General features: G+C 44.6%; 1 protein-coding gene across 2 annotated transcripts in view; it reads right to left on the bottom strand.

Moving 5' to 3' along the window:
* Positions 1-17,893, bottom strand: part of FBLN5 (fibulin 5) — a 58,146-nt gene extending 40,253 nt beyond the window's left edge. Inside the window, exons 1-3 of one of the 2 annotated variants that reach the window (XM_073350701.1) lie at positions 17,842-17,893; positions 14,922-14,973; positions 13,555-13,785 (exon numbers count right to left, since the gene is read on the bottom strand). In XM_073350701.1, coding sequence (XP_073206802.1) covers positions 13,555-13,785; positions 14,922-14,973; positions 17,842-17,880 — 322 coding nt within the window. In that variant the 5' untranslated portion in view covers positions 17,881-17,893. Of the gene's footprint in view, positions 1-13,554; positions 13,786-14,921; positions 14,974-16,455; positions 16,524-17,841 lie in introns of those variants that run through there. The other variant, XM_073350702.1, reaches the window with a different exon arrangement.
* Between the last annotated feature and the right edge of the window lie 8,215 nt (positions 17,894-26,108).

A 26,108-nucleotide genomic window follows, 5' to 3' on the forward strand; every position in this document is an offset into this window, starting at 1 on the left:
TGATTTAAGAGAACCCTACGTTTCAGAACCTTTGTCCTAGTGTGGACAAACTCTCTGTACCTCAATTCATCCCTTCATAGAAAGAGAAAACACAACCTTCTTCATCCCACAGGAGTTGTGAGGCATATTTGGTAAATATTTATAAAGCACTTTGAGATGAAAAGTGCTAAGTGTTGTCATCATTGTATTTTGTCTTTCATTCAAAGATCTCAAAGAGCTTCCACACGTGAGCCTGAGATTTTCGTGAAAAGAAAAGGAGTACTTGTGGCACCTTAGAGACTAACCAATTTATTTGAGCATAAGCTTTCGTGAGCTACAGCTCACTTCATTGGATGTAGCTCATGAAAGCTTATGCTCAAATAAATTGGTTAGTCTCTAAAGTGCCACAAGTACTCCTTTTCTTTTTGCGAATACAGACTAACACGGCTGTTACTCTGAAACCTGATATTTTAGTAAATCTCAGTTCGCGGATGTTCCATGATAACTTCAGGACATTTCAATTTCATATCATCTCCAGAACTAAAATGCATTTCACATGTTCTGCTTGGCCATTGGTGGGGGATCTTTGAAACTGGGCACAGACTGGTTGGCAGCTATTTAAATTTACAAGGTTTTCTACAGTCCACTTATATGTTTATATGTCAAAGTTGTCTGGCTTCAAATTTAGCCTGAGACTTTCAGAATTGCCATGGGGATTTGGACATCCAATCCCCATCCATTTTAATGGAAACTGGGCATCAAACTCCTTAGGTTTTCCACCCTAAAAATCTGTATTATGTTTTAAAATTACTCCTGACAACACTTTAACAATAACACTGCACATATAGCACCTTCCTTCTGAGAAGCTCAAAGCCCTTTGAAAATATAAATGGGCCAATTTCTGAAGTCTTTACTCAGACAAAAAATTCATTTACTTTAACAAGAGTTTTACTTGATAAGCACAGAGTATGAATGGAATAATTGTTTTGGTATTTAGCTTCACAAAACTACACCACCAAATGCAAGGACTGCAATTGGCTACTGGGTTAAAGTCCCAGCTGCAATGCTCAGTGATCCACGAGCAGCACATGCTGGGTTTATTGTTGGGCTCATCCCCCATGCATAAATTAGCATAGCCTCGAAGCTGCTCTAAGATGGGAATCTTTGTAGCTGGGCATAAGGGGATGTTACAACAGCTGGGGATTGCCAGAGACTGCAGTGCTCCAAGAACACCTCATTCCCTCTGACCTAGCTCCTACACTAGAGGCTGTGAGGAGTGGACTCTACAGCACATTGGGATTCCTCTTACACAAGAATACTCCTTAGTTAGCCACTTAGGCCAGCTTTAACAGTGGCAGAAATCTGATTTAGTGTGGACTATAATCTGGCCCAATAAGTATATAAGTTCTTTAAATGTGGAGGCTATAAAACCTGATTGTGCGCGATGAACCTTTTCTCCAGTCTCAGATTTAAAAAAGTAATTAAAAAAACATTGTCCCTATGCTTCTCCATTACCATCAGTGGTTGGAAGTACTTTCTGTTCTGTGATGTGAAACCTCCGTGCATGCAATATAATTTTTTGCTGCCATGTGATATTGTAACTTGCTGTGCATCCCAAGGCTCCTCTTCACCTTACTGCCTTCCGGAGGCAGCAGAAGCTTGCTTTCAATGGGGGTGGGTGGGAAAAAGGGCTGAGATGCATATTTGGGGTATAGGCCCTGGGAGGGAGCAGAGGGTAGCAGGGGAGGTAGTGGAGGGAGGAAGATAGGGCATTGGGGAATCTGGGGGACCTCAGATAACTCCCCACAAAGCCCCACCTCCCTATTATTTGTGCCCAGCGCCTGCTCCCCACAGAGGGCTCTGCTGTCTCAACTGCCTGCTTCCCAACCCTCAATGTCACCCGGCTTTGGGTCCTTCCTGGGCTCCCAGCAGCTCCCTCCCCAGTCCTGGCTGCAGTGTCTCCAGCTTCATCCACACTGACCCACAACTGAGCACCTCTGCCTGTGCCCAGCCCACTTAGATGATGTTCTGCAGCAACAGGGAGGGGGAGGAGCTGCCTGGCCCAAGACCAACTCCTCCCACTGGGCACTGGCACCAAGGCCCCACTCACCCCAATTCCTATTTGCTCCATCCCCAGCCCAACACACAGGGGCAGAAACATAGTTCAGCCCCCAAAATATTTCCAAATGGAGGTGCTAGGCCCTACCTCCAGCCCTGGTTCTGCCCTTCTGCTGCCTCCTACTGTCCCTGCCATTAAATAGGTGCCGTTTTGGATTCTCCTTCCCTCCCCTACATATATTTGTCCAGGTTGAATTTCCTTTTGTTAATTTCTTGCCCATAGGAAGGAAAGTGTAACACCGCTTTATAGGTATGTCTGCGCCGCATTTTAAAACCCAAGGCAGCAAGTCTTAGAGCCCAGGGCTACAGACTCAGGTTTGCCAAGCTTGTACTGTGGCACGGAAACCAGCTGTGTAGATGTCTGGGCTCATGCTGGAGCTGGGACTCGGAAGCCAAGGGATGGGGAGGGAGCTTCAGAGCCCCAGCTCCAGTCCAAGCCACAACATCTACACAGCTGTTTTTAGCACCATCGTGCAAGCCCAAGCCTGTAAACCCGAGCTCCGAGACTCACTGCTGCAGGTTCTAATACACCGTGTAGATGTACCCTAAGGCTCCCTGGGTTATTCCCCTGCCCACAGTGTAGTTCACAAAGCCTTCCCATTTAGCGTGATCTGCAGATACAGGACCTGAGCCAGTGCCAAGGGAAAGACTCCCCTTGACTTAAGCACTGACCAATGCTGCAGCTACCCCAGGAAATAAACAGCAGCAGTACACGTCGTGACTGAGGCTGTAGGAACTTTCAGCGAAGTGGAGGCTATCGGCTGTGTGCCTTTAGCAGATCCAAAGACTCGCAAATGTACACACGCTGTAGAAGACGACCGCCAGCCATTCAAATGCCATATTTACAGCTATGTGCTGTTCGATCAATGACTAATAGGATTCCCTCTGGAGTGTGGAGCCAGCTGCAAATAATCCCAGCAACAGTGACACACAGCAATATTAGACTGGAGGAATATGACCACGGGCTGAGGATGTCCAATAAAACCATTCTGAAATCAGCGAACACTCTTTTCCACATAATTAATGAGGATATTAAATAAGACCAGACTTGATAATGGTCCCTGCAGCACCCCACTAGAAACCTCTCTCTACTCAGGTCATTGCCAAGTATCATTATCCTTTGTTTATAGCCCTTCAGCAAGCTTTCAACCCATGTGTCAGTGTTTATGTTCAAGCTAATACTAATTTGAATTAGTATTTCACAATACTGTATCAAATGTTTTACCTAATTCATCTATGGTGTAACTCCATTGGCTTCAGTGGAGTTATAGCAGGGATGAATTTGGCCTATTTTATATTAAATTATCTATCCCTCTTCTCCAGTACCATAGGCCCTATCTGTCTATCTGAGGTACTGATATGGTCCTCCTCACAACAGGATCTGAGTGCCTTACAATCTTTATTGTATTTAACCTCAACACCTGTGTGAGGTAGGGAACTCTTATCCCCATTATACAGATGGGGGAACTGAGGCATGGGCCAAGATTGTCAGAAATGGCTAGTGATTTGGGGGTGCCTAAATTGGGACACCTTCCAAGGGCCTGATTTTTCAGAAGTTCTGAGCACCTGTCCTCCGAAAATCTGGCCCCTTTAAGGTGTTAGTGTTGAATATCTGAAAATCTTGGTCTAAGTGACATGCCCAAGGTAACACAGGAAGTCTATGGCAGAGCAGGGATTTGACTCTGTCTCTCCTCGGCTAATTCCCTAACCACTGGACAGTCCTTCCTCCATGTGCCATTGTGCTCCCTTACATGACAGGAAACCTACAACCATAGATCATGGCTGTGGGAACGAGATACCAATTAGAGGCTTGTCGGGTCAAGACTGAGTAGGGACTTCTGGGTTTGACCCTTTGTTCCTGCTAGGCAGCCCCTTCAGCCCACAGCTGGAATACTAATCGGTATTCTACTGAACAGAGCTGGGACAGTATAGACCTCATGCATGTGCTAGTAAATTTATTTTCTTTAAAACTTTCTCACATCTCTTAAGTAATAAAGTGGGAAACCAGCGAACTGGTGGATGAAAAGGTTAGAGCATATTAGCCTCCACGCAACATAAGGCAGCTCTTATTTTTCTGCATTGCAGCTTCCTCATGGCCTCTTGAGTCCTAGGGACAAAACACAAGAGCAACGCCAGCACGTTTACTCTGCCTATACAGTCTGGCACGGCACATGGCTGAGCTGGCAGATTTACATTTGTGAAAGAGCCAATTCATATTTCTATATATTTTGGCCAAACATCTCGATTGTGACATATAAACTCTGGCCAATTTCAGCCTAGAGCCAAATGGAGAGAAACGAAGCTGACCCAAGAAATATAAGGCAGGAGCCAAGAACAACAATGACTTTCATGTCATGAAGAATCCTGCCATCTCTAGGCACTATAGACACACAGCCTTATGCAGGGCTGAGCACTGCATTGATACTACAATGAAAATGAATAAGGCTTTCAGTATGTTTCAGACTGAAGTTACCCATGTTATGCTGCTGGAGAGGAGAGAGAGAGATTTGTTCAGGAAACATGGAAGCCCTCAGGTCTCAATGGAATGTTGGCCAGAGTCAAGTTAGAAAATGGAGAGAGGAACAAGTCCCAGACTTGATGGATTGGAGAAGAAAGACTCAGGCAGATCTTCCAAGATCAAGTCATGACTTCAAGAAAAAGAAATGCTGTAATTGGTTGGCCAGAGTGACCTGTTCATTCTTTTACTTTAAGAGCTAGCCCATAAAGCAGCGTTCATTTAATCCACTCCCAGAGCAGACAGAATTAATCGGCACATTCTGACTTTAACTGATTTGGTCCTATTGAAATCTCTGGAAGTGAGAGAAAAGTAAGATACACTGAAGGCAAACAGCCTTGCAGTCCCACATATTAAATTAGGGATTCACAAAGAGTATAAGGAATCGATTAGAGATTAACAATGTGGGTCAAATCCTGCCCTGACTGACGCAGTGCTCAGCATGTCCTCTGCTGCAGGAAAAGACATGGTGGGCTTGGGCATCAAAATGCTACTCCTCTCAATTGAAGCTGGTGTAACCTCCCACTGGCCAGTCCTTGCCGCCAATTGCAGCATACAAGCTGCTCAGTTGGGAGTCTAAAGATAGGTGACCCCTGACTCACAGATCATGCTCACTTGAGGCCATGGCATGCAAGCCAACATACTAGCCAGCACTGTGCAGAGGTTATCCCTTGCACACTGTCCAGCACTGTGGAAAGGATCTGATCTGCAGCTTGCCTGGGGCAGGGGAAATAGGTCAATGCATCATACAGCAAGGTGACTCTGGAGCTTGCAAGGGGAGAACAGGGAGTAATGAAGAAAAACAGATTCTGATGAGATTGAGAGTTCCCAGTTATGGGGGTGTGAACCTGGCTGTGACAGGATCCCTGTTTACATAGGGAAGTGCACATGCCCAACTGCCCCATATGTGCTTACAAAGCTGGGCCTGCCCAGCCTGAGTGCAGGGTCCCTTGCTGTATGCTGTGGAGTGACACCTCCCCTTTCAACCAGGGTCCCACACTCTCCTTGGTTTCATTTTGTCCTGCTCCTCAGCAGGTTCAGAAAGCAGCTCTAGCACCCGCAACCAGCTCCCCACCAACATGCTTAAAAAAACCCCCAAAACTTTTAGTCACCCACCCAATAAGCAGCTAAAGAAACTACTATAAACAGATGCAACTCAGCAATCACAAGGAGTAGCTCCAATTAACCTAAAGAAGGGCCCCGTTGTGATAACTGGGCCAACCAATTTACCTGAATTGTGACCTCAATTGTAAAAAATATACAGAAGGTCAAAAGATGTGACAATAACCTAGAGTAACACATGTTGATGGAACATAAGTCAAGCTGCTTTCAATAATGAATGTTATAAACCGATGAAAGAGAACCAGACAGAGAGACTAAATTAGTCAAAACCAAAAAGGCCACATTGACATGATTCAAGGGCTGTGTTGAAATCATGCTTGGTAAAAACAGATGTGGAACTGGAAATTAATGGCCCAGAATTGGTGTGTCAGATATTAGGCCTAACTGTAGGACAAAATAGTGAGTAGTTGGGCTATTTCTCCCATCACTTCCTTTCTGGGTCTTTAAAGAAAGACTTGGGGAAAAAACGAAGGAAGAACAAACAGGGGCTACTGAAGAAAGCATCACCATCTTGGCTGCCACCTCCACCATCTCCCCGAACCCCAGGCCTTTGTCACCCTAATCCTGAGAGATGCCCTCACCAGACTGGGCCAGACAGAGGGACCCAGATGACACCACCACCTCAACTGCCTCCAGCTGAATCCCAACCATCTCCTGGGACAAAATGGGATCAGACTTTAACAGCAACAGCAACATATGCTGCAGAAGGAGAACAGCTCTGAACTTGGGGCTGCTTCAGCTCTGTATCCAGGCCAGGACATAGTGGCTTAGGCCCATGAATTGATTAAACTAACTCAGATAGACTCACTGGGACAAATTTGGCTCCAAGATCCTGAAATCCTATTGAAGCCAACGGGAATCACACCCATATCTGAGAGTAGACTTTGGCCCTCTGACATCAAGATTCTCTTTAGCTGAAATGAGTTAATTTATGCTTCTACTGCTGGTGTGTTATTTTAGCGTCTCTCCCCACATCATCACACATCAGTACAATTAGTCAGTGATGTTAGAAAGGCACTGAGATGCAGGATGATATACTCTTGGGGGGAGGGATAGCTCAGTGGTTTGAGCATTGGCCTGCTAAACCCAGGATTGTGAGTTCAATCCTTGAGGGGGGCCATTTAGGGATCTGGGGCAAAAATTGGGGATTGGTCCTGCTTTGAGCAGGGGGTTGGACTAGATGACCTCCTGAGGTCCCTTCCAACCCTGATATTCTATGACTCTACGTTTACTATTACACTTCACCATCCCCAGACGGCCAGCTCTTTTTTTGCAGCATGTTCCAGAGATGCCAGTTTTCTTAGTTACATGAAGTTTTCTTGGCTCACTCATTATATTTCTTGGTTCTATATAGGGAGTTACTTCTTTCTATATAAGGAGTAACCTTCACACACACACACACACAGTGTGCTCCCCTGTGCTTTAACCACTAGACCATGCTCCTTCTGCACAGGGATTTATGGGGATGAAAATCTTAACCCCAGAGGGCTCAGTTTATGCCAGCACACACAGATGCTTGAACCATGGACTGATTCACGCCATTGGGAGGCAGCTTTCGCATAATTTCTTTCCCTTACAGGTTCCACTAGGGTCAGTGGGGGAGGGGAAGGAGGGGAATTAGCTGATGGGCAGGACTTCATAGACACCTTGCTGGTGCAGGATACTCAGGAGAAACACTGAAATAACACCCTCTCCCAGGCCACCCACACTTGCAACTGTGCTGGTGTAATGGCTGTCATCATTGCCAGCACTGAGGCTTGAACCAGAGCCCCACTGAGCTAAAACCACAGCTCTCTTGCTTCTGTCTGCTTTCCTTGATTCTTTCTCCTCTTCCACTCCTGGCTCCTCCCATTCGACAGATGTGTTAATAGGATAAAAAGTAAAAACAAAAGCCCATCCCTTACAATTCTTTCTACAATGCCCCGAAGGATCTATACTTCAGGCATGTTTTAAAAATCATTGTAAATCAGGAAATGGTGCGGTGGAGTGAAGGGAAATTGGAAAGAACTCTCAGTTTATGAATGTATAATGCAAGAACCTGGGCTCTAATTCCAATCCAGTCTTGCCAACAGTTCCTGGACTGAGTTCTTCTAACAAAAGGGGCATTATGATAGTTAAGCAGTCACAATTTGAAAGGAAAAGAGTCAGAAATTATATAAATTAAAAGGGACACTGTCAGGTTAGAGCTCGTGGGTGAGATTGCTGTTTACACCAGTGCAAATAAAGTGCAGAGTGGGTGTAAATCATTCCCATTTTAAGTAGCAGGTTACACACACTTTTTACTGGTGTAATGAACACTGCATTTGCCAACCCCAAGGCCTGGTCTACACTTAAAATTTAGGTTGACAGAGCTACATCACTCAGAGGTATGAAAAATCCACACCCCTAAGCAACATAGCTGTGCTGACCTAACCACAGTGTAGATGTAGGTAGATGGACAGAAGAACGCCATCAGTCGGGGAGGTATTGTTCCTACACCAATGGAAAAACCCTTTCCATTGGTTTTGTCTGTGTGTACACACTATGGGGCTATGCTGGTATAATCACTGTAAAGTAGACATGCCCCAAGTGTTCAGAACCATGAGTCGGTCCCCAAAGAATCAGGAGGTTTAAAAATTACCACTACCACCACACTCTGGTATCGTTTTCTATGCCTGGTGGTTTTTGAAACTTCAGGTGGCACGTGGGTACTATTTTCCAGCTTTTCTCTACAACTATAAGGGCTAGAAACTTAATTTTTTTTAAATGAAAGCGGAGTATTTCTACACAACATCACCATTCCAGCAGCTGGGGCACACATAATGACTATACCAGATGAGGACAGATTCTCTGTTGCCCTGCTTGTCTTTCTAGAAAACAAATATCCTTCCCTGTGGTGCTAACAGCAGCTCTTAAGTGCTCTCAGTGTTAATAACCTAAGTTTTCATTTATTGTCTGTAAGCTGTTTGTTTCCCTTTGGGACAGGGTGCAGAAGCCCCATACCTAGACCAGCAGGGAAAGGGTTAACCCCTTCTGCCCTGTAAGTGGCAATAGCCGTTTCTTTCAAGTGCATGCAGGGTTCTTGTAGCTGTGTTAGTCCCTGGATATTAGGGACACAGGGTAGGTGATTGTCTCCGTCTTTTATTGAACCATCGTCTGTTGGTGAGAGAGAGACATTTTCAAAAGACTCTCAGGAGGGGAGGCAGAAGCAGTGCATACTATAAGAGGGGCTGCTTTTCACCCAGTGCAAGAGGATCTACAGGGAGGCTCTCTGGCTGCAGGATTGTGGGCGAGGACTGCGTTAGGACTGAGGAGAGCCAAGCAGTGGCAGGACTGGGGAAGGAATCTGTTCACCTTGCTCCTGTGACTCTGGCCAGAAAGGATGAGGCCTGGAGGGCTAGAAAGGGATGGATTCTTTGTGAACTCTTCCTGACCAGGCGACGAACTACTTATGTTTATCTTTAGCTATGTTGGAATAAATCAGCCCCTCGGAGGGGGAATATTATTTGAACCACCTGGGGTGTGCATTCCTTAGAGAGTCAAGGCAAATGGAGGGTTGGCTGGCCAACCAGTTACCAGGAGGGGATAGACAGACCCACTCACAATGTTCTTGCATTTCTCTCAGCTCGGATAGTGAAAACAGGTTTGTCAGGGAATGGTTCATTCATTAAAAAGAATGTTTGCACTGGAATTTAAAAAAGAAAAGTAAAGATTTCTATTGCATTAGTTTGGCAAAAGGGTATCTTATAAATCCTAAATGTGATCTGAGAGAGTTTCTATAGCCTACGCTCCATAGAACAGGTGGGTGCTAGGCTACCTCCGCTCCCATTGAATTCAATGGCCAAAAGTCCCATGGACCTCAATAGAAGTAGTTTGGCTGGTAGTGAGCACGTTTGAAAACTTCATTGTAAAAGACTGTCTGAGGTTTTTATGGGGCTAGAACATTGACATGTGGGGAAGGGCGGGGCAGCTTGAAGGGTCATTGACACTGGCAGTTGTTTTTATGGCTCAGGCACCCCTTTGGTTCAGCATTTCTTGTGTATGCCTGGTGAAATTCACCCCTATGCAGAGGGTCAGAACAAGGCCAATCCATTACTTAAACCCTGAGCGCAAGGGTGAACTTTTCCTCCATAAAATACACTGTTCTGGCTGTAGAAGAAATACTAAAATGGGCCCTACGTTTACAGCAGAGGAACTTACAGATGCTACAGCAAAGCGTGACAATCTTCTATACTGTCTGCTTAGGTGCCTACCGTTCCCATCTCAGGGAAATGAAACACAAATGGTCTCTAGAGCATTTCACTAAATAAACACACAGTTTAAAACAAAGTCGAACCCAGTGGAGACCCAATGGCTGTGGCCAGGTCTTGTTTTCTTTCTTTAAGCTTTATTCTTTGTCCTCTTACACAAACACTATTATCTGCCTCAGTTCAAAACTGATGGGGGAGGTTCAGAAAATGCTTCCAGCTCATTGTGATTCTGATGGGCCACTCTCCATCTTTTCCCAGCTATTACCTGGTCGGTGGTTGCATTCAGCACAGTCTCCCCTAGCAATTAATTGCTGTAGTCACAACTCCAGGTGGCTCTACTGGAATGGTGTGGATTGAAAGAAGCATTGGCCTTCATAGTTCTAAAAGCCCCTACAGGAACCATTATGTGCTTGGGCTTGCAAGTCCCACTCGGAAGGTTTAATAATCCTACCCACTTTGATTTTTAGGGATGGGTGTGAACATAGCAGAAAGGACGGCCCAAAATTTCAGAGTGGGAAGTGAGATCCTTTTTTGTGCCCTCCAATTCCAGCACTTACTTTTAATTTTAAATGTTGCACTTACTGGCCCATCTACATCAAAGTTAGGAAAATACAAAACATTCCCAGAAGTCTCCAAACTGACATACATCATAAATGATGTGAATTGATTCAGTAGGGTCAGTCGGACTAGTTAATACTATACTTAACTCACAACACCTGTCATCTGAGGATTTCAAAACAGTTTGCAAAATATTAATTAATTAAACTTCACAACATCAATTATTATTACAGCTGGTTGGAAAATGGGTTTTCCCCCCATGAAAAATTTAATTTTTTGGCAAAAATTCAAATACAAAAAAATTTCTGCAAAAATCCAGAAATATTTTGTCTGAAAACCAAAATGTATTGATTCAGAAATGCTTCCCTTATGAGAATTGTCATTTGGATGCCTGAAGTTCCCATTCTTGGATTCACCAAGGGCAAGTCATGCCTGACTAAATCTAATTGCCTTCTATGACAAGATAACTGGCTCTGTGGATGAGGGGAAAGCGGTGGACGTGTTGTTCCTTGACTTTAGCAAAGCTTTTGACACGGTCTCCCACAGTATTCTTGTCAGCAAGTTAAAGAAGTATGGGATGGATGAATGGACTATAAGGTGGATAGAAAGCTGGCTAGATTGTCGGGCTCAATGGGTAGTGATCAATGGCTCCATGTCTAGTTGGCAGCCGGTATCAAGTGGAGTGCCCCAAGGGTCGGTCCTGGGGCCGGTTTTGTTCAATATCTTCATAAATGATCTGGAGGATGGTGTGAATTGCACCCTCAGCAAGTTTGCAGATGACACTAACCTGGGAGGAGAGTTAGATATGCTGGAGGGTAGGGATAGGATACAGAGGGACCTAGACAAATTGGAGGATTGGGCCAAAAGAAATCTGATGAGGTTCAACAAGGATGAGTGCAGAATCCTGCACTTAGGACGGAAGAATACCATGCACTGCTACAGACTAGGGACCGAATGGCTCGGCAGCAGTTCTGCAGAAAAGGACCTAGGGGTGACAGTGGATGAGAAGCTGGATATGAGTCAACAGTGTGCCCTTGTTGCCAAGAAGGCCAATGGCATTTTGGGATGTATATGTAGGGGCATTGCCAGCAGATCGAGGGACGTGATCGTTCCCCTCTATTCGACACTGGTGAGGCCTCATCTGGAGTACTGTGTCCAGTTTTGGGCCTCACACTACAAGAAGGATGTGGAAAAATTGGAGAGAGTCCAGCGGAGGGCAACAAAAATGATTTGGGGACTGAAACACATGACTTATGAGGAGAGGCTGAGGGAACCGGGATTGTTTAGTCTGCGGAAGAGAAGAATGAGGGGAGATTTGATAGCTGCTTTCAACTTAGGTTGGATATTAGGAAAAACTTTTTCACTAGGAGGGTGGTGAAACACTGGAATGCATTACCTAGGGAGGTGGTGGAATCTCCTTCCTTAGAGGCTTTTAAGGTCAGGCGTGACAAAGCCCTGGCTGGGATGATTTAGTTGGGGATTGGTCCTGCTTTGAGCAGGGGGGTGGACTAGATGACCTCCTAAGGTCCCTTCCAACCCTGATATTCTATAATTCTATAATTCTTCTCTATTGGCTGGTCAGACTACATTTCCCATCATGGATTTCCCCTCTTAGAGAGAGGAGGCAGTGCATCATGGGAGTCCCTGGCTGTGGTGCATCTAGGGGTTCAGTTATATCTCCCATGAGAAGAACAGGGGCATGAGGAAATTGAACTACGACTCCTACGAGGCATTGCAGCAGCATATCCAAATACAAATATTTCAGGATTTGGGCATTCAGTTTTTCAATGAAAAAAATATTCTTCTGTGGAAAGCAGACATTTTCATGAAAAAAATCATTTTGTTGAAAACCCAAATTTTCTAACAGTTTTGACGGAAAATTTTCAACTTCTTGTGTCCATTTTACATGTGGGATAACTGAGGTGCAGCAGAAGATAGTGGTTGCACATTGAGTCCATGACAGAGGCTGAACCCATAACTCCTGCACTACAGAACACTTGGAGCCTGAGTGTGATCTCACTGATACCAGTTTATCACCAAAGTAACTCTGCTGATTAGTGGCATTATGTCTGATACACCTATGTCAGTTTAGAATTTGGCTTGCAAGCTGTACTCTTAAAGCTAGAAAAAAACAAACAAACAAACGAACATGGTTGTGATTCTTTCTCACTTAAACTGATGTAAATCAGGAGTAATTCCATGGATTTCAAGCATCATAGCTGGGTAAAAGTAGTGTGTGTGGGGTCAGAATCAAGCCCAAAAGATGCACCTCTAGAAAAGCTACAAAACGGAGAAAACAGTAAGAATAGTTATTTATTATTTGTGTTACAGGATCCACATTCTATTGGGGCAGGGACTGTTTCTTACTGTATGTTTGTACAGTGTTTAGTACCGTGGGGCCCACTTTTAGTTGAGGCCTTTAGGCATTAAAGTTATCCTAGTACCAATACTAGTTTTAGGCACTATACATACATATAGTAAGAGACAGTCCCTGTCCCAAAGAGCTTACAGTCTAAATAGACAAGGCAGACAAAGGGTGGGGGAAAGGAAGTCTTATTATACAGATTCTACAGATGGGGATCTGAGGCCCAGAGATTAGGAGACTTGCCCAAGGTCACACAGGAAGTCTGTGGCAGAGCTTGGAATTGAACCCAGAGCTCCCGAATCCCACTCCAGTTCTTTAAACACAGACCCTCCTTTCTCTCAAGGACAGACTCATGATAGTGGAAATACATATATTGTATGCACCAATAAATCAGCTAACAGAGCCATCTTTCAAATCACCAGGATGGATTTTCATTTTTAAAGAAAATATGCAGACTGGAGAAAATACCTTTGCTTGCCCTGAACTAAGACCATACAAGAAGCATAACATATGTCCTTCTATGAGAAATGCTATAGTTCAAACACAAGTTATCAGGCTTCAAGCAAGAATTAGTGTGTGACATTGGCCTCAGTTATGCAGCAGGTTAGATTAGATTATCACAGCAATCCTTTCTAGCCTTAAAATATATAAAGTGTTCTGCTACTTACCAACACATTGGTTGTTTTCATCCATTTGGTAGCCAAACCGACACATCAGAGGTCTTGTAGCAGTGGGGTAGTTGGGAGCTGGTGGTGGTGGATAAATGTTTGAATAAGGATTCAGATATGGTGATCTATAAACTGGATTTGTTCGGGGAATGCATAAATAGCCACCATTCTGATTAACACACACCATATCTCCTCTACAGGCCTCAGAAATAGTCCGACATTCATCAATATCTGGAAGGATGTAGTAACAGAATGGCAATTAGATCAGCAATTTCCACAATTGGTCCTTAATGTGACACATGCACAGAACAGCACATATGATATGGTTTACTTGGGATTTTGCTGAATATGTGATACATGGCTTGTGCTAGGAAAAGCTTCCTTTGTGGAGTCTCACTTTGAAGTCAGCCCACATCATAACAGGAAACAGCACATATTTTCAACCTAGCATGTGTTCTACTTGTTCTACTTTACAATCAGGAAACAAACCACACTTTTCTTTTCTATAGACACTCCGTTTAAACACTGATTACACATTGCAAGAGCGTCCTACAGCCTGTTTCTCCTAATGGATCTGTCCAAGCCACAACATTCAGATCCAGATTTCAAAACACTGGTGGTTTGGTTTGCCCAGCTGTGAAACTTGGATCCTGATCTGGGACTCCGCAGTGCCTCCCACACACAAAGTTTGAGATGTTCAAATCTGGGGATTTGGTTCAGGTCTCTTTTTTGTTCTCACTGGGATTTTTTTTTTTTGTCTTGACCTTAGAAAGATGCAGAGAAATTATTAGGATCTGAGTATTTCCTTGGCTGGGAGGATGGAACTGCTAGGCAGCTTAGACAGGGCATCTCCATTTTTATGTTAATGTTTTTATCTTTCTATTTGTTAGCTTATAGAAGGTGCTATACTGACTGCCCCGGAGACTGAAGTCCTCTGTTCATCCACAGAAAAGATGGTGCACGGGCAAAGTGCAAGCTTCCCTGCACTGCCCCAAAGTGCACCTTAATTCTGAACTAGAGGGTGAGAGGAACTCTCCATGGCCTCCAGGCTGAAGCTGCCAAAAGTAGCAAGTAGTGGGTATTTATGATGCTGAACCCCTGTTCTCTGGCAACTAGACTGAGCTCCCAAACTCTCGTTAACACAGCCATGCGAAAAGCACTGCACTCAGTCTGAACAGTGACATTTTCATATTGAACGAATGATGAGAGAACAATTTCCAAAGGCTTGTGCATAATTGATATATATTTGCCAGACACTGAGAGCATCTCCTTCAGCCAAAATACACAGATAGTAGCACATGATTAATTTAACAAAGCCAGTGGGTCTGAACCCCAGTGTAAATGAATTGATTCAGTCAAAATCCTACCTAAGCATTGCCCAGAGGCACGGTCCAGGTCAAACCCGTTAGTGCATTGCTGCTAAAACAAGAAAAGAAAGGACACTCAGTGATTGTGAAATGGGATGATGACCCGCCCCCCCAAAATCACATGATCATCTGGATTATTATTATAGTGTGATGTGTTCAGCACTGTACAGTATGCAAAAAATGAACAGAGTCCCTTCGCCAAAGGACTGTGTCATGGCTTTCACATGGGAAGTCAGTAGGCTTTGAACTCCGAACTTTCAGCAGCACAGCACAGACCTCTTGCTTTAGCTCATGCAATAATTCTCTAAGTGGGTAGCAGTTGCAGGCGGTCATTCTCTAATGGAGAAACCAAAACTTAGTCTGCCAGTGGCTTAGTAGATAGGCCACTGGACTGGGACTCAGGAGAGCTGGGTTCAGTTTCTGGCTGTGCCACCAATCTGAGTGACCTTAGGCAGGTTGGTGTTGGTCCTGCTTTGAGAAGGGGGTTGGACTAGATGACCTCCTGAGGTCTCTTCCAACGGTAATATTCCATGATTCTATAAGTCACCTCCCCCTCAGTTTCTCAGTCTGTCAAATGGAAATAATGATACTGACCACCTGTTTTGTCAAGCACTTTAAGGTCTATGGATGAAAAGTGCTTTATAAGATCTAGGAATTATTATTATATGTCCTGTTAGCACTTGTCTTGAGGAGGAGAAAAGGTGTGTTGTTAAAAGTTGTTAGCCAACTCTAGTGTCGACAAGGCAATATATACTTTTAAACACATGCTAAGCTGGCGGAGCTGGAACCTAGGGTATAACTCTACCACCTTAGCACACACCTAGACTCGTTGCTAATACCACACCTTTAAATCCTACTGTAGACAAATTCTTAGCGGAAGCTTTTTTTCCAAGGGTGCAAGCTTTACAGCAGTCCCCTCACCCCCCCCCCCCCACAGACCTTGAGCTGGGCTTGAACAGAGGTCTCTAGTATGCCAGCAGAGCCCTCTCCACATCAGCTACAGAAGTAATTCCTGTAGGGCTTCCTCCAAAGCCCAGAGAAGTCAGTTTAAAGGCAGCTATTGACTTCAATGGGTTTTGGATCAGTCCATCAGCTGGTAACAGTGGATCAGCCAGTAGAGGGGAGCATGACAGCCAATCTGTTAGTAGGTTACACTGACAGTGTAAGAAACAGGGACATCGAAGATATGATGCACTGGAAGAACCAGAGAGCAGGAGTACTTAGTGATGTTTTTCTTCTGGACATCAAGGGAGAAGTGAGTTTTCTAAAAGTGTTTGAAATCAGTAGAAAATGTTGCCTTGGTGAGCTGGGAAGGGAAAGTGTCATGCATATTTGGTAGCAACGTAAACTGCAGGTGGGAGTGATAGAGTGGAATGAACAAGGCACTGAGACAGGCATTTTTAAGGGGGTTAAGGGGACATGGAAGGAAATACATGAATGGTCATGTATCTACCCCTCCATCCACCCACAAGAGCACTCCAGGCCATCACCTACAGTTACAGATCATGTGGTGGGGAATTCTGCCGGCACTTACTTTGACATTCTGAGATGTTTTAGCATCATCTGGAGGAAGCCAAAGGTATTCTGATGGAGAGTCTATTTTCAGTCTGCCATGTAAAGAACATACATACTCTGTGTGCTTCTAACCTGTTCACCTAGCTACAGTGACATGCTTCACATCTTTTGGCTGTTGTCTATGTTGACTGGAGCTGGACGGGAAGTTTTAGATGAAAAATCTTTTAATCAAAAAAGGCCAATTAGTTGAAACAAACTGTGGGAATTAGGTTGGTTTCAACAAATGTCTTGTTTTGAAAAAAAAACTAAAAAAAAGTTTGACATTTTCAAAATGAAAGAGTTCCATTTTTCAGCTGGAAATGACTTTGTTTTGAACTTTAATTTATAGCAAAAAAAAAATGTTTAAAAAAATTTAAGATGTCCAAATCAGAATGAAACATTTCAAAATTATAAAAAGAAAAAAAATTTCAATCGACTCAATCCAATTTTTTAAAATTTTATTTTCAGTTTGTAAAAATGTTTGATATTTCCACTTTTCATCCCAACTCAGGATGGGAAAAAAATTCAAAATCTCCAAAATTCTCACAGGATGGGAAAACTGTTTTTTTGCCAGCTCTAATATTGGCAAAATATCAATATTAACAAGCCACATGCAGTCAACTGTCAATCCGACAGAGAAAAAAACCAACTAAATTTCAAACCCTTCTGTAAAAGGTATTTGGAAACACAGCCCTGAACAATATAGGACTATTACCTTTAAATTAGAGTCTAACATCTCTTTGATTCCCCCCCTAATTTACAGTGAATTTAATGCCCAGGAACATGAAGGACTAATACAATTTGCTTGAGCCAGGCTTAATTCAGGCAGGAACTGTGTAAACTTCTTTATGCATCCCTACTAATGTAATATCCCTCTATCCTGAGCTCCAATGCTACTGATATTCCCAGGAATTAGAATGAAGACTAGGATGACATCACCAGGCTCCCAAACCCATGGGTGAAAGGCCTAGGGCTGGACCCTGGAAGCTTTCCCCACACAGAATTCCCATTCAAATCAATGGGTGTTCCAAACATGGAGGGTCATCCCTGGCAGAAGTCAGGACTCAAAGCTCCTTTGTGGGTACTTTTGCACATTCATTTTCAAGGACCACTTAGTTCAGAGGCAGTGTCTGGTTTTCTTTGAGGCCTGTCTTTCTCCAAGAATTTCCTGCTGAGTTGACAGTCCACATTAGACTCCAGGATTCTGCTGGCTCCCATTCCTCCACGCTGAACCCTAGACCACATAGCTTCCTGTTCATCTAAGCCCCAGACCACAGATTTCCTATTCACCTGCTATCCAAGTAAGCCTCATTCTATGAAATGCTTTAGTGTAAGAAAGTATATGTTTTCGGTCTGCTCATCTCACCTGTGCTTTCCCAGGGTGTGTAAGACAGGTGGCCAGCATGAAAACAGTCAGTATCCTGTAATATGCATAGAAAATAAGGTGTAAACATTTTTATGCACATGTTCATTTCACAGATTTAGATATGAGGCCAAATTAATCTCTGGTGTAACTCCAGTGCACCCCCCCAGAGCCTTACTATAGATGAATTTGGCTGATGACATGTAACATTAAGTATATGGCCCAGATTCAGAACTCCATGAAGTCAGTGTTCTTACCCTGAACTTACATCAGTGAGATCAGAATCAGGGCCTAAATATCTGTAGCCTAATCCATGTCCTTTATTATAGGCTATACACAAGTCTTTCAAAGGGTAGGTTTATAATAGTCAGTGATAAAATTTTATCCCTCTGTGAATCTCAAAACCCTTCACAAGCATTAATTTAGTCTACAACATCCTTAGGAGTTAGGTAAGTATTATACACAATTTGCAGATGGATAAACTGAAGCACAAACCCCACTGAACAAGTCATTAGAGGGCTAGACCACGCTTCATCCCCAAGAAAGTACTCCAAATCAACCGATTTCCTAGGGTCAGATTCTGCCTCTTTACTCACACTGAGTATTATCTTGCTCTGCAAGTAGACACATTGTGCCAGATCAGCAGCTGATATAAACCAGTGTTTTCCGTGAAACCGTGCTGATTTACAGCAGCTGAGAGTCTGGCCAATGTATTTCCAAAGGACTTTTTGTAAAGCAAGTTACTTCTTGGTGACAGAATCTGGCCCTTAGCTATTAAATATTTGGCTATAGCTTGAGCCCTGATCTACAGGACTGGAAGTATGCTCTGACCATATAAATACCCTGGCCAAATCAAAGTGTTGGATATTAACTAGAGCCAGATTCAAATTTGGAAAGAACAATCAGAAATTTATTTTATTTTGTGTACTTTAATTTCAATGTTTTCCAGTTTCTTATACAAAGGTCCTTTTCAATACATTTTAGAGCCATGTCTTGTTTACACTGGAGACTATTACTGAATGTCTATAGCGAATACAGTATATTTAAAAAAACGACATGGGAAGCAGGAAAATTTTAGGTGGCCTCAGTTCTGCTACCTAAAGGAGCAGCCAACTTTCCCCACAGGCTCTTTTAGCTCTGTCTGTGATTCGTAGAGCAAGTCAAGGTACTGAACATGACCTAATAGATACATCAGACAAGACTACTCACAGACTGACAGGCACATTTTAAAACATCAGTATGTTTTAGTTGAGAAATAAGCACCGAAAAGTACACACAACCCCTAACATGGTTGTTCATGGTGCTGTGTAACGGGCAAATGTTACTTGTTTGGCAAGTTTTGTAGGGACACAAACAGGCAAATTCTGTAAAGACTTTCCTCCCTAGAAATGGAGGTAATGCATTTAAGGCACTGTATTATCCATTTAGGACCGCATCTCTTTTATGGATCCCTTAAATCCTTTTGCGGGATAGAGCACATTTTCTCAAGCATGCATTGTGTACATTACTGCACATTCATTTTGTATATAGAAAGAGGAACAACAGAAGGAAATGAAAAGGTTTATCACTCTATGTTAAAAGTTCCTAATAGGGCTACTCTTTGTTGTACAGCAAAAATTCATATCTACTTACTGACAATATCCACAGCTATATACATCCTTCAGTTTCAAGAATTAAGAGCCACTAGGTTCTTCTGAGTTATGGGGAAGGTGATAGAATACAGAGAATTTCCTGATGGTGGGTTTGGGCTGCAATCATACTTCAATTTACTTTACACTATCAGATCCCTCATCCCCCTGAGAATTATTAACAGGCATATAACACAACCCGAAAACATTGCTTTAAGCTGACCCTGTTGGTTTAGTCAGCAGACAAAATGTTATAAAACAGCAATTAACTTCTGCAACCATAGCTAGTGAAGTTTAAATCAATTACTGTGAATCATATCTGCAGAGAAAGCAGCTGTGATTTTAGCCAGAAGACCCTTCACTGTAGCAATCCAGCATTCCCACAAGAGACAGATTCCTAAATGCAGAATATAGCACAGATCAAGACGGAAATTGCTAGGGACAGCACAGCTTTTATAACAAACAAAAAGAGCTTTACCCGATCTCTGATCATTAAGATCCTGTCTCTTTGCAAATGGCTTTAGTGAGTGAACTGGCACAGGGACTTGTAGCCACAGACGTTTTCTATGAGTAGGTTTCCATTCAGTGAGTAAAAAAGTTTGATGCACAGTACCTACCTCTTTACTTCTTGCATGTCCAACATTGGTTAGGAAAGATGGGGAAAAAAAAAAAGTCTGTACTGCTGAATAACTAAAAAATGTGTCTGAACATCGGCGTTTTGCTAGCACTTGAGTTCCTCAGTCATTTGTATTCCAAAGAATGAAATACCAAATAATAGACAGGGCAGGGAGAGGTCTGCTCCTCCTCAGACACTGGAGAGAATACAGCAAAAGCACCTGGTTTTGCTTAGTTCTCTTCTGTAATTCAGCATTAAACCAATTGGAGGAGGAATGTTAAAAATGAACACTTCATTTTCTAAGTATGTTAAACAATGCAAATGGGGGCCTCAGTCTGGGGACAGCTGGTTTAGATTACAGAGCTCACCAACTGGCTAGACTCCTCACAACAATCTTGAGGAGCCTGCCAGGATAAAAGACTCACAGCTTTAAGGAAAGCCTCTCCTACTGCAAACTTTACAAGTAAACGTGCCTCGTGCAGAGGCAGCATTGTTATTGGATAGAATCCCTTATCAAGGGGCTGGAAAAGGGACTGTTTTCGTTCAGAGCAAAAACCTGGGGCCCTGTCGCTGGTGTCTCAGCTTGGATGATGAATATGCAGCACTACAATACTTCATGCCAATGGCGTACTGATGAAAGCTCTGGCCCTCCTGGAGCTGAATGACTTGAATTCATGGCAATTGCAATTAAAGGGGCTATAGAATTTTGATTTATTTCAAAACAAGAGAAAACAAATTAGACAGTCAAGGGGAAGTAACTGCACTGTCTGAAATTTTGGCCATTTTCAAGGTGACACCAAACTTAAGGCTTCAGTTTGTAAAATGTAAGATTTCTCAGGGAACCCAAAGCACTTTCCTTCTGTCTGCTTTAAGGCTGCAGCTTTGATTGAAGAGGGAGGAGGAGAAATACTTTGTCAGGTGTTGTGTGACTTTGCCACAGACTTTTAGTATGTCAAGCGGAACATATATAAGAATGTAAGAACGGTCATCCTGGGTTAGACCAATGGTCCATCTAGCCCAGTATCCTGCTTTCTGACAGTGGCCAGTGCCAGATGATTCAGAGGCAATGAAGCGAACAGGACAATATCAAGTGACCAGTCCTCTGTCATCCAGTCCCAGCTTCTGGCAGTCAGAGGTTTAGCCACACCCAGAGCATGGGTTTACATCCCTGACCATCTTGGCAAATAGCCATTGATGGATTTATCCTCCATGAATTCTAATTATTTCTTGAACCCATTTATTCTTTTGGCCTTCACAACATCCCCTGGCAACAAATTCCACATATCGACTGTGCATTGTGTGCAGAAGTACTTCCTTTTGTTTGTTTTAAACTTGCTACCTGTTAATTTCATTGGGTGACCCTTGATCCTTGTGTTATGTGAAGGAGTAAATAACACCTCCTTATTCACTTTCTCCACACCATTCCTGATTTTATAGCCCTCTATGACATACCTTCTTAGTCATCTCTTTTCTAAACTGAACAGTCCCAGTCTTTTTAATCTCCCCTTATATGGAAGCTGTTCCATACCCCTAATAATTTTTGTTGCCCTTCTCTGCACCTTTCCAATTCTAATGTATCTTTTTAGAGATGGGACGACCAGAACTGCACACAGTATTCAAGGTGTGGGTGTACCACGGATGTATATAGTGGCATTGTGATATTTTCTGTCTTATTATCTGTCCCTCTCCTAATGGTTTCTAATATTCTGTTAGCTTTTTTGCCTGCTGCTGCACACAAGCAGATGTTTTCAGAGAACTAGCCACAACTTCAAAATCTCTTTCTTGAGTGGTAACAGCTAATTTAGAACCCATCATTTTGCCTATATAGTAGGGATAATTTTTTCCAATATGCATTACTTTGCATTGATCAATACTGAATTTCATCTGCAATTTTGTGAGAACCTGTTGTAATTCTTTTAAATCAGCTTTGGACTTAACTATCTTGAGTAATTTAGCATCATCTGCAAAACTTCGCCACCTCACTCTTTACCCCCTTTTCCAGATCATTTATGAACACATTAGCAGGGTCCCCCAGGGATCTGTATTGGGACCTATGCTGTTCATTTACCTCTCTCCACTGTGAAAAAAGACAATTACCTTTTCTGTAACTGGTGTTCTTCAACATGTGTTGCTCATGTCCATTCCATATTAGGTGTGTGTGCTCACCACATGTACTGGTGCCAGAAGTTTTTCCCTCAGCAGTATCTGTAGGGGGCCAGCTCTGGCACCCACGGGAGTGGCACCCACATGGCGTAGTAAAAGGGGCTCTGCCAGCTCCCCCCACCCTCAGTTCCTTCTTGCCAGAAACGCCGACAGTGGGGAAGGAGGGCAGGTCATGGAATGGACAAAAGCAACACATCTTGAAGAACACTAGTTATGGAAAAGGTAATTGTCTTTTTTCACAGTGGAGAGAGGTGCTTGCTCTTGTCCATTCCATACTAGGTGACTCCAAAGCAGTACCCCTGGAGGTGGGTAGGAGTTCACGGACGTGTAGATTGCAACACAGCCCTGCTGAACCCAGCGTCATCCCTGGCCTGCTGAGTGATGGCATAATGAGTGGTAAACGCATGGCCTGAGGACCATGTTGCAGCTCTGCAGATGTCCTGGATAGGGATGTGCACCAGGAAGGCCGCCAAAGATGCCTCAGCTCTCGTCTGACAATCGGCGGTGGCAGAATCCCCGCCAGGTCGTAAAAGGTTCTTATACATGAGGTGATCCAATTGGAAATCCTCTGTGAGGACACCAGGTGACCCTTCATCCTATCCACTGTAGTGATGAAGAGTTGAGTCGATTTACGGAAAGGCTTGATATGTTCTAAGTAAAAAGTCAAGGCCCTCTGGATGTCCAGGGCACGAAGACGCCTCTCTTCACTAGTCTTGTGCGGTTTGGGACAGAACACTGGGAAGATGATGTCCTGGTTCATATGGAAGATGGAGACCACCTTTGGCAGGAAGGCCGGGTGGGGCCACAACTGAACCTTATCTTTGTAGAAGATGGTGTATGGCAGTTCTGAGGTCAAGGCTTTAATTTCCAAGACCTGTCTCGCTGACATCACTGCCACCAGGAATGTGACCTTCCATGACAGCTGGGAAAGGGAGCAGGACCCCAGCAGTTCAAAGGGTGGGCAAGTGAGCTAGAGAGGACCAAGTTAAGATACCACTGCAGGACAAAAAGAAAAGGAGTACTTGTGGCACCTTAGAGACTAACCAATTTATTTGAGCATGAGCTTCCGTGAGCTACATCTCACTTCATCAGATGCATACCGTGGAAACTGCAGCAGACTTTATATATACACAGAGAATATGAAACAATACCTCCTCCCACCCCACTGTCCTGCTGGTAATAGCTTATCTAAAGTGATCATCAGGTTGGGCCATTTCCAGCACAAATCCAGGAGCCCACACCTGTGGGAAGAGTCTCTCCAGTTCTCTCAAGAATCTGACCATCATGTCATGGGAGAACACAGTCTGGCCTTGGTTTGGTGGGTGAAAAGCAGAGATGGCCACAAGATGCACTCTAATGGAAGAGTGTGCCAAGAGTGTAGCACCGGTTCCTCAAATGGAGCAGGTAGTCCAGGACAGCCTGTATGGAGGAACACAAGGAGAGATGCCCCATTTGGATGCCCAGCGGGAAAACCTCGTCCACTTGGCCAGGTAAGTCAGTCTAGTTGAGGGCTTCCTATTTTCCTGGAGGACCTGTTGGACTCCTTCTGAACAGGTCCACTCCTCCAGGTTCAGCCACGCAGCATCCATGGTGAGAGATGGAGGGACCCGAGGTTGGGATGTAAGAGCCGACCATGGTCCTGCAACAGCAGGTCCAGTTGGTTGGGCAGGGGCCAGGGAGGGGCTGCTGACAGGCTCATGAGCGTGCCGAACCAATGCTGGCAAGGCCATGCCAGGGTGATCATGGTAACCTGTGCCTGGTCTCGATCCTTGCCAGGGCCCTGCTGATGAGTGCAATCGGAGGGAATGCATACATCAGGCTCCCTGACCATGACAGGAGGAAGGCATCAGAGAGGAGTCTCGGACCATGTTGAGAACAAAACCGGTGGCATTTCCTATTCTGTCTGGTAGCGAACAGGTCCACTTGGGGAGTTCCCCATCTTTGGGAGATCATGTAGGCTACCACTGTATGGAGCAACCACTCATAGTGAGAGGAGAAGTTACTGCTGAGCTGGTCTGCTATGTATTCCTGACGCTGGGAAGGTGACAAGCTTCCTGGTGGATTTTGTCGCTGATGCAGAAGTCCCACAGATGGAGCGCCTCCTGAAAGACAGCCAACAAGCTCACTCCCCCTTGCCTGTCGATGTAGAACATCAAGGCCATGTTGTCGTCAGGACTCGTGCCACCTTGTTCAACAGGTGAGGCAAGATGACTCTGCATGCCAGCCGGATTGCTTGGAACTCTGACATTTATGTGTAACCGCGACTCCTCCAGGGACCACATTCCCTGTGTCTGGAGGTTGCTGAGATGTGCACCCCAGCCGAGGTCCAAGGCATCTGACACCAACTCGATGGAGTGAGGAGGGTTGTTGAACGGAAACCTTTCTAGGATTGTCCTGTAGTCGGTCCACCATCTCAGCGAGGTAAGTATCGCCAGGGGAATGGCAATAATCTCCAGGGGGTCTTGGGACTGAGAATAGACTGTCACCAGCCATTGAGGCAAGGGCCACATCTGGAGCCTGGAATGGCAAACCACGTAAGTGCACGCTGCCATGTGGCCCAGCAGGCGCAGGCAGACCCTGGCTTTAATCAGAGGGAATGCTGAGAGTTCTGTGATGAGGTTCGCCATTGTGTGGAACCTTTCCAGCAGCAGGAACGCTCGCTCTGGTGAAGGTACAGTCAAGGACTGCTCCAGTGAACTCTATCCTCTGCACTGGCACCAACGTAGACTTTTTGTCATTCACCAGTAGGTCCAGAGAGTGGCACGTGGCTTGAAGCACTGCGACATCCCTTCGGACTTGAGACCTGGAACCACCCTTGACAAGCCAGGCACCAAAGTCCTGGTAGATCTGGATACCCCGGCGCCTGAGGTAAGCCACCACCACTGACGTGCACTTGGTAAATACTCTCAGTGCTGTCATCAAGCTGAACGAGAAGACCGTAAACTGGTAGTGGTGGGGCCCCACCGTAAACTGGAGGAAGCATCTGTGTCCTCAAAAGATTGCTATGTGGAAGTATGCGTCCTTCAAGTTGAAGGTAGCATACCAGTCTCCTGGATCTAGGGAGGGGATAATAGAAGCCAGAGAGACCATGCAGAACTTTAGCTGCTGTAGGTACTTGTTGAGGTCTCGCAGGTCCAGGATGGGCTGTAGACTACCCTTGGCCTTTGGGATTAAAAGGTACCAGGAATAGAACCCCTTGTTCCTGTACTTAGAGGAACTTCTTCCACTGCACCCAGCTGTAGCAACCCTTTTACCTCCTGCATGAGGAGACTCATGTGAGAGGGGTCCCTGAAGAGGGACAGGGAAGGTGGGTAGGAAGGGGGGGTACAAAGGAACTGGAGGGTATAACCCCATTCCACTGTGCTGAGGACCCAGCGGTCTGAAGTTATAGTGGTCCACGCTGGGAGGAAAGGGGAAAGGCAGTTGGAGGACACTGGGAAAGATGGATCCGGGAAATAGTCTGGTAGGTTGCCCTCGGGCGCACCTTCAAAATGACTGTTTGGCCCCTTACTTATTATGGGTCGAGCCCGACTGGGCCGAGGATGGAGGCAGGTGGCTCAGGTGGCTCATTTATGGGGCTGGTCCTCCCAAGGCTGGCTCTGAACTGCTTCTTGGAAGCCTCAGGGAGTGACCCTTCGAACTTAGCCATGGCTTACCACATATTAAAATCATATTGGCCAAGGAGGCCTTGATGGGGTTGGCCACTCTCAGCTGAAGGCTGGAAGACTAATAAACCTTACATCCAAAGAAATCCAGCCTCCTCAAGTCTTCATTTTGGTGGTGGCCCTGGGTTGTCCTTGCCTCTCCTTGTGGTTAACCACCTCAACCACAAGGGAATTAGGGGCTGGGTGGGAGTATAAGTA

The sequence above is a fragment of the Lepidochelys kempii genome, chromosome 6, assembly GCF_965140265.1.
Source record: "Lepidochelys kempii isolate rLepKem1 chromosome 6, rLepKem1.hap2, whole genome shotgun sequence".
Lineage (NCBI taxonomy): Eukaryota > Metazoa > Chordata > Testudines > Cheloniidae > Lepidochelys > Lepidochelys kempii.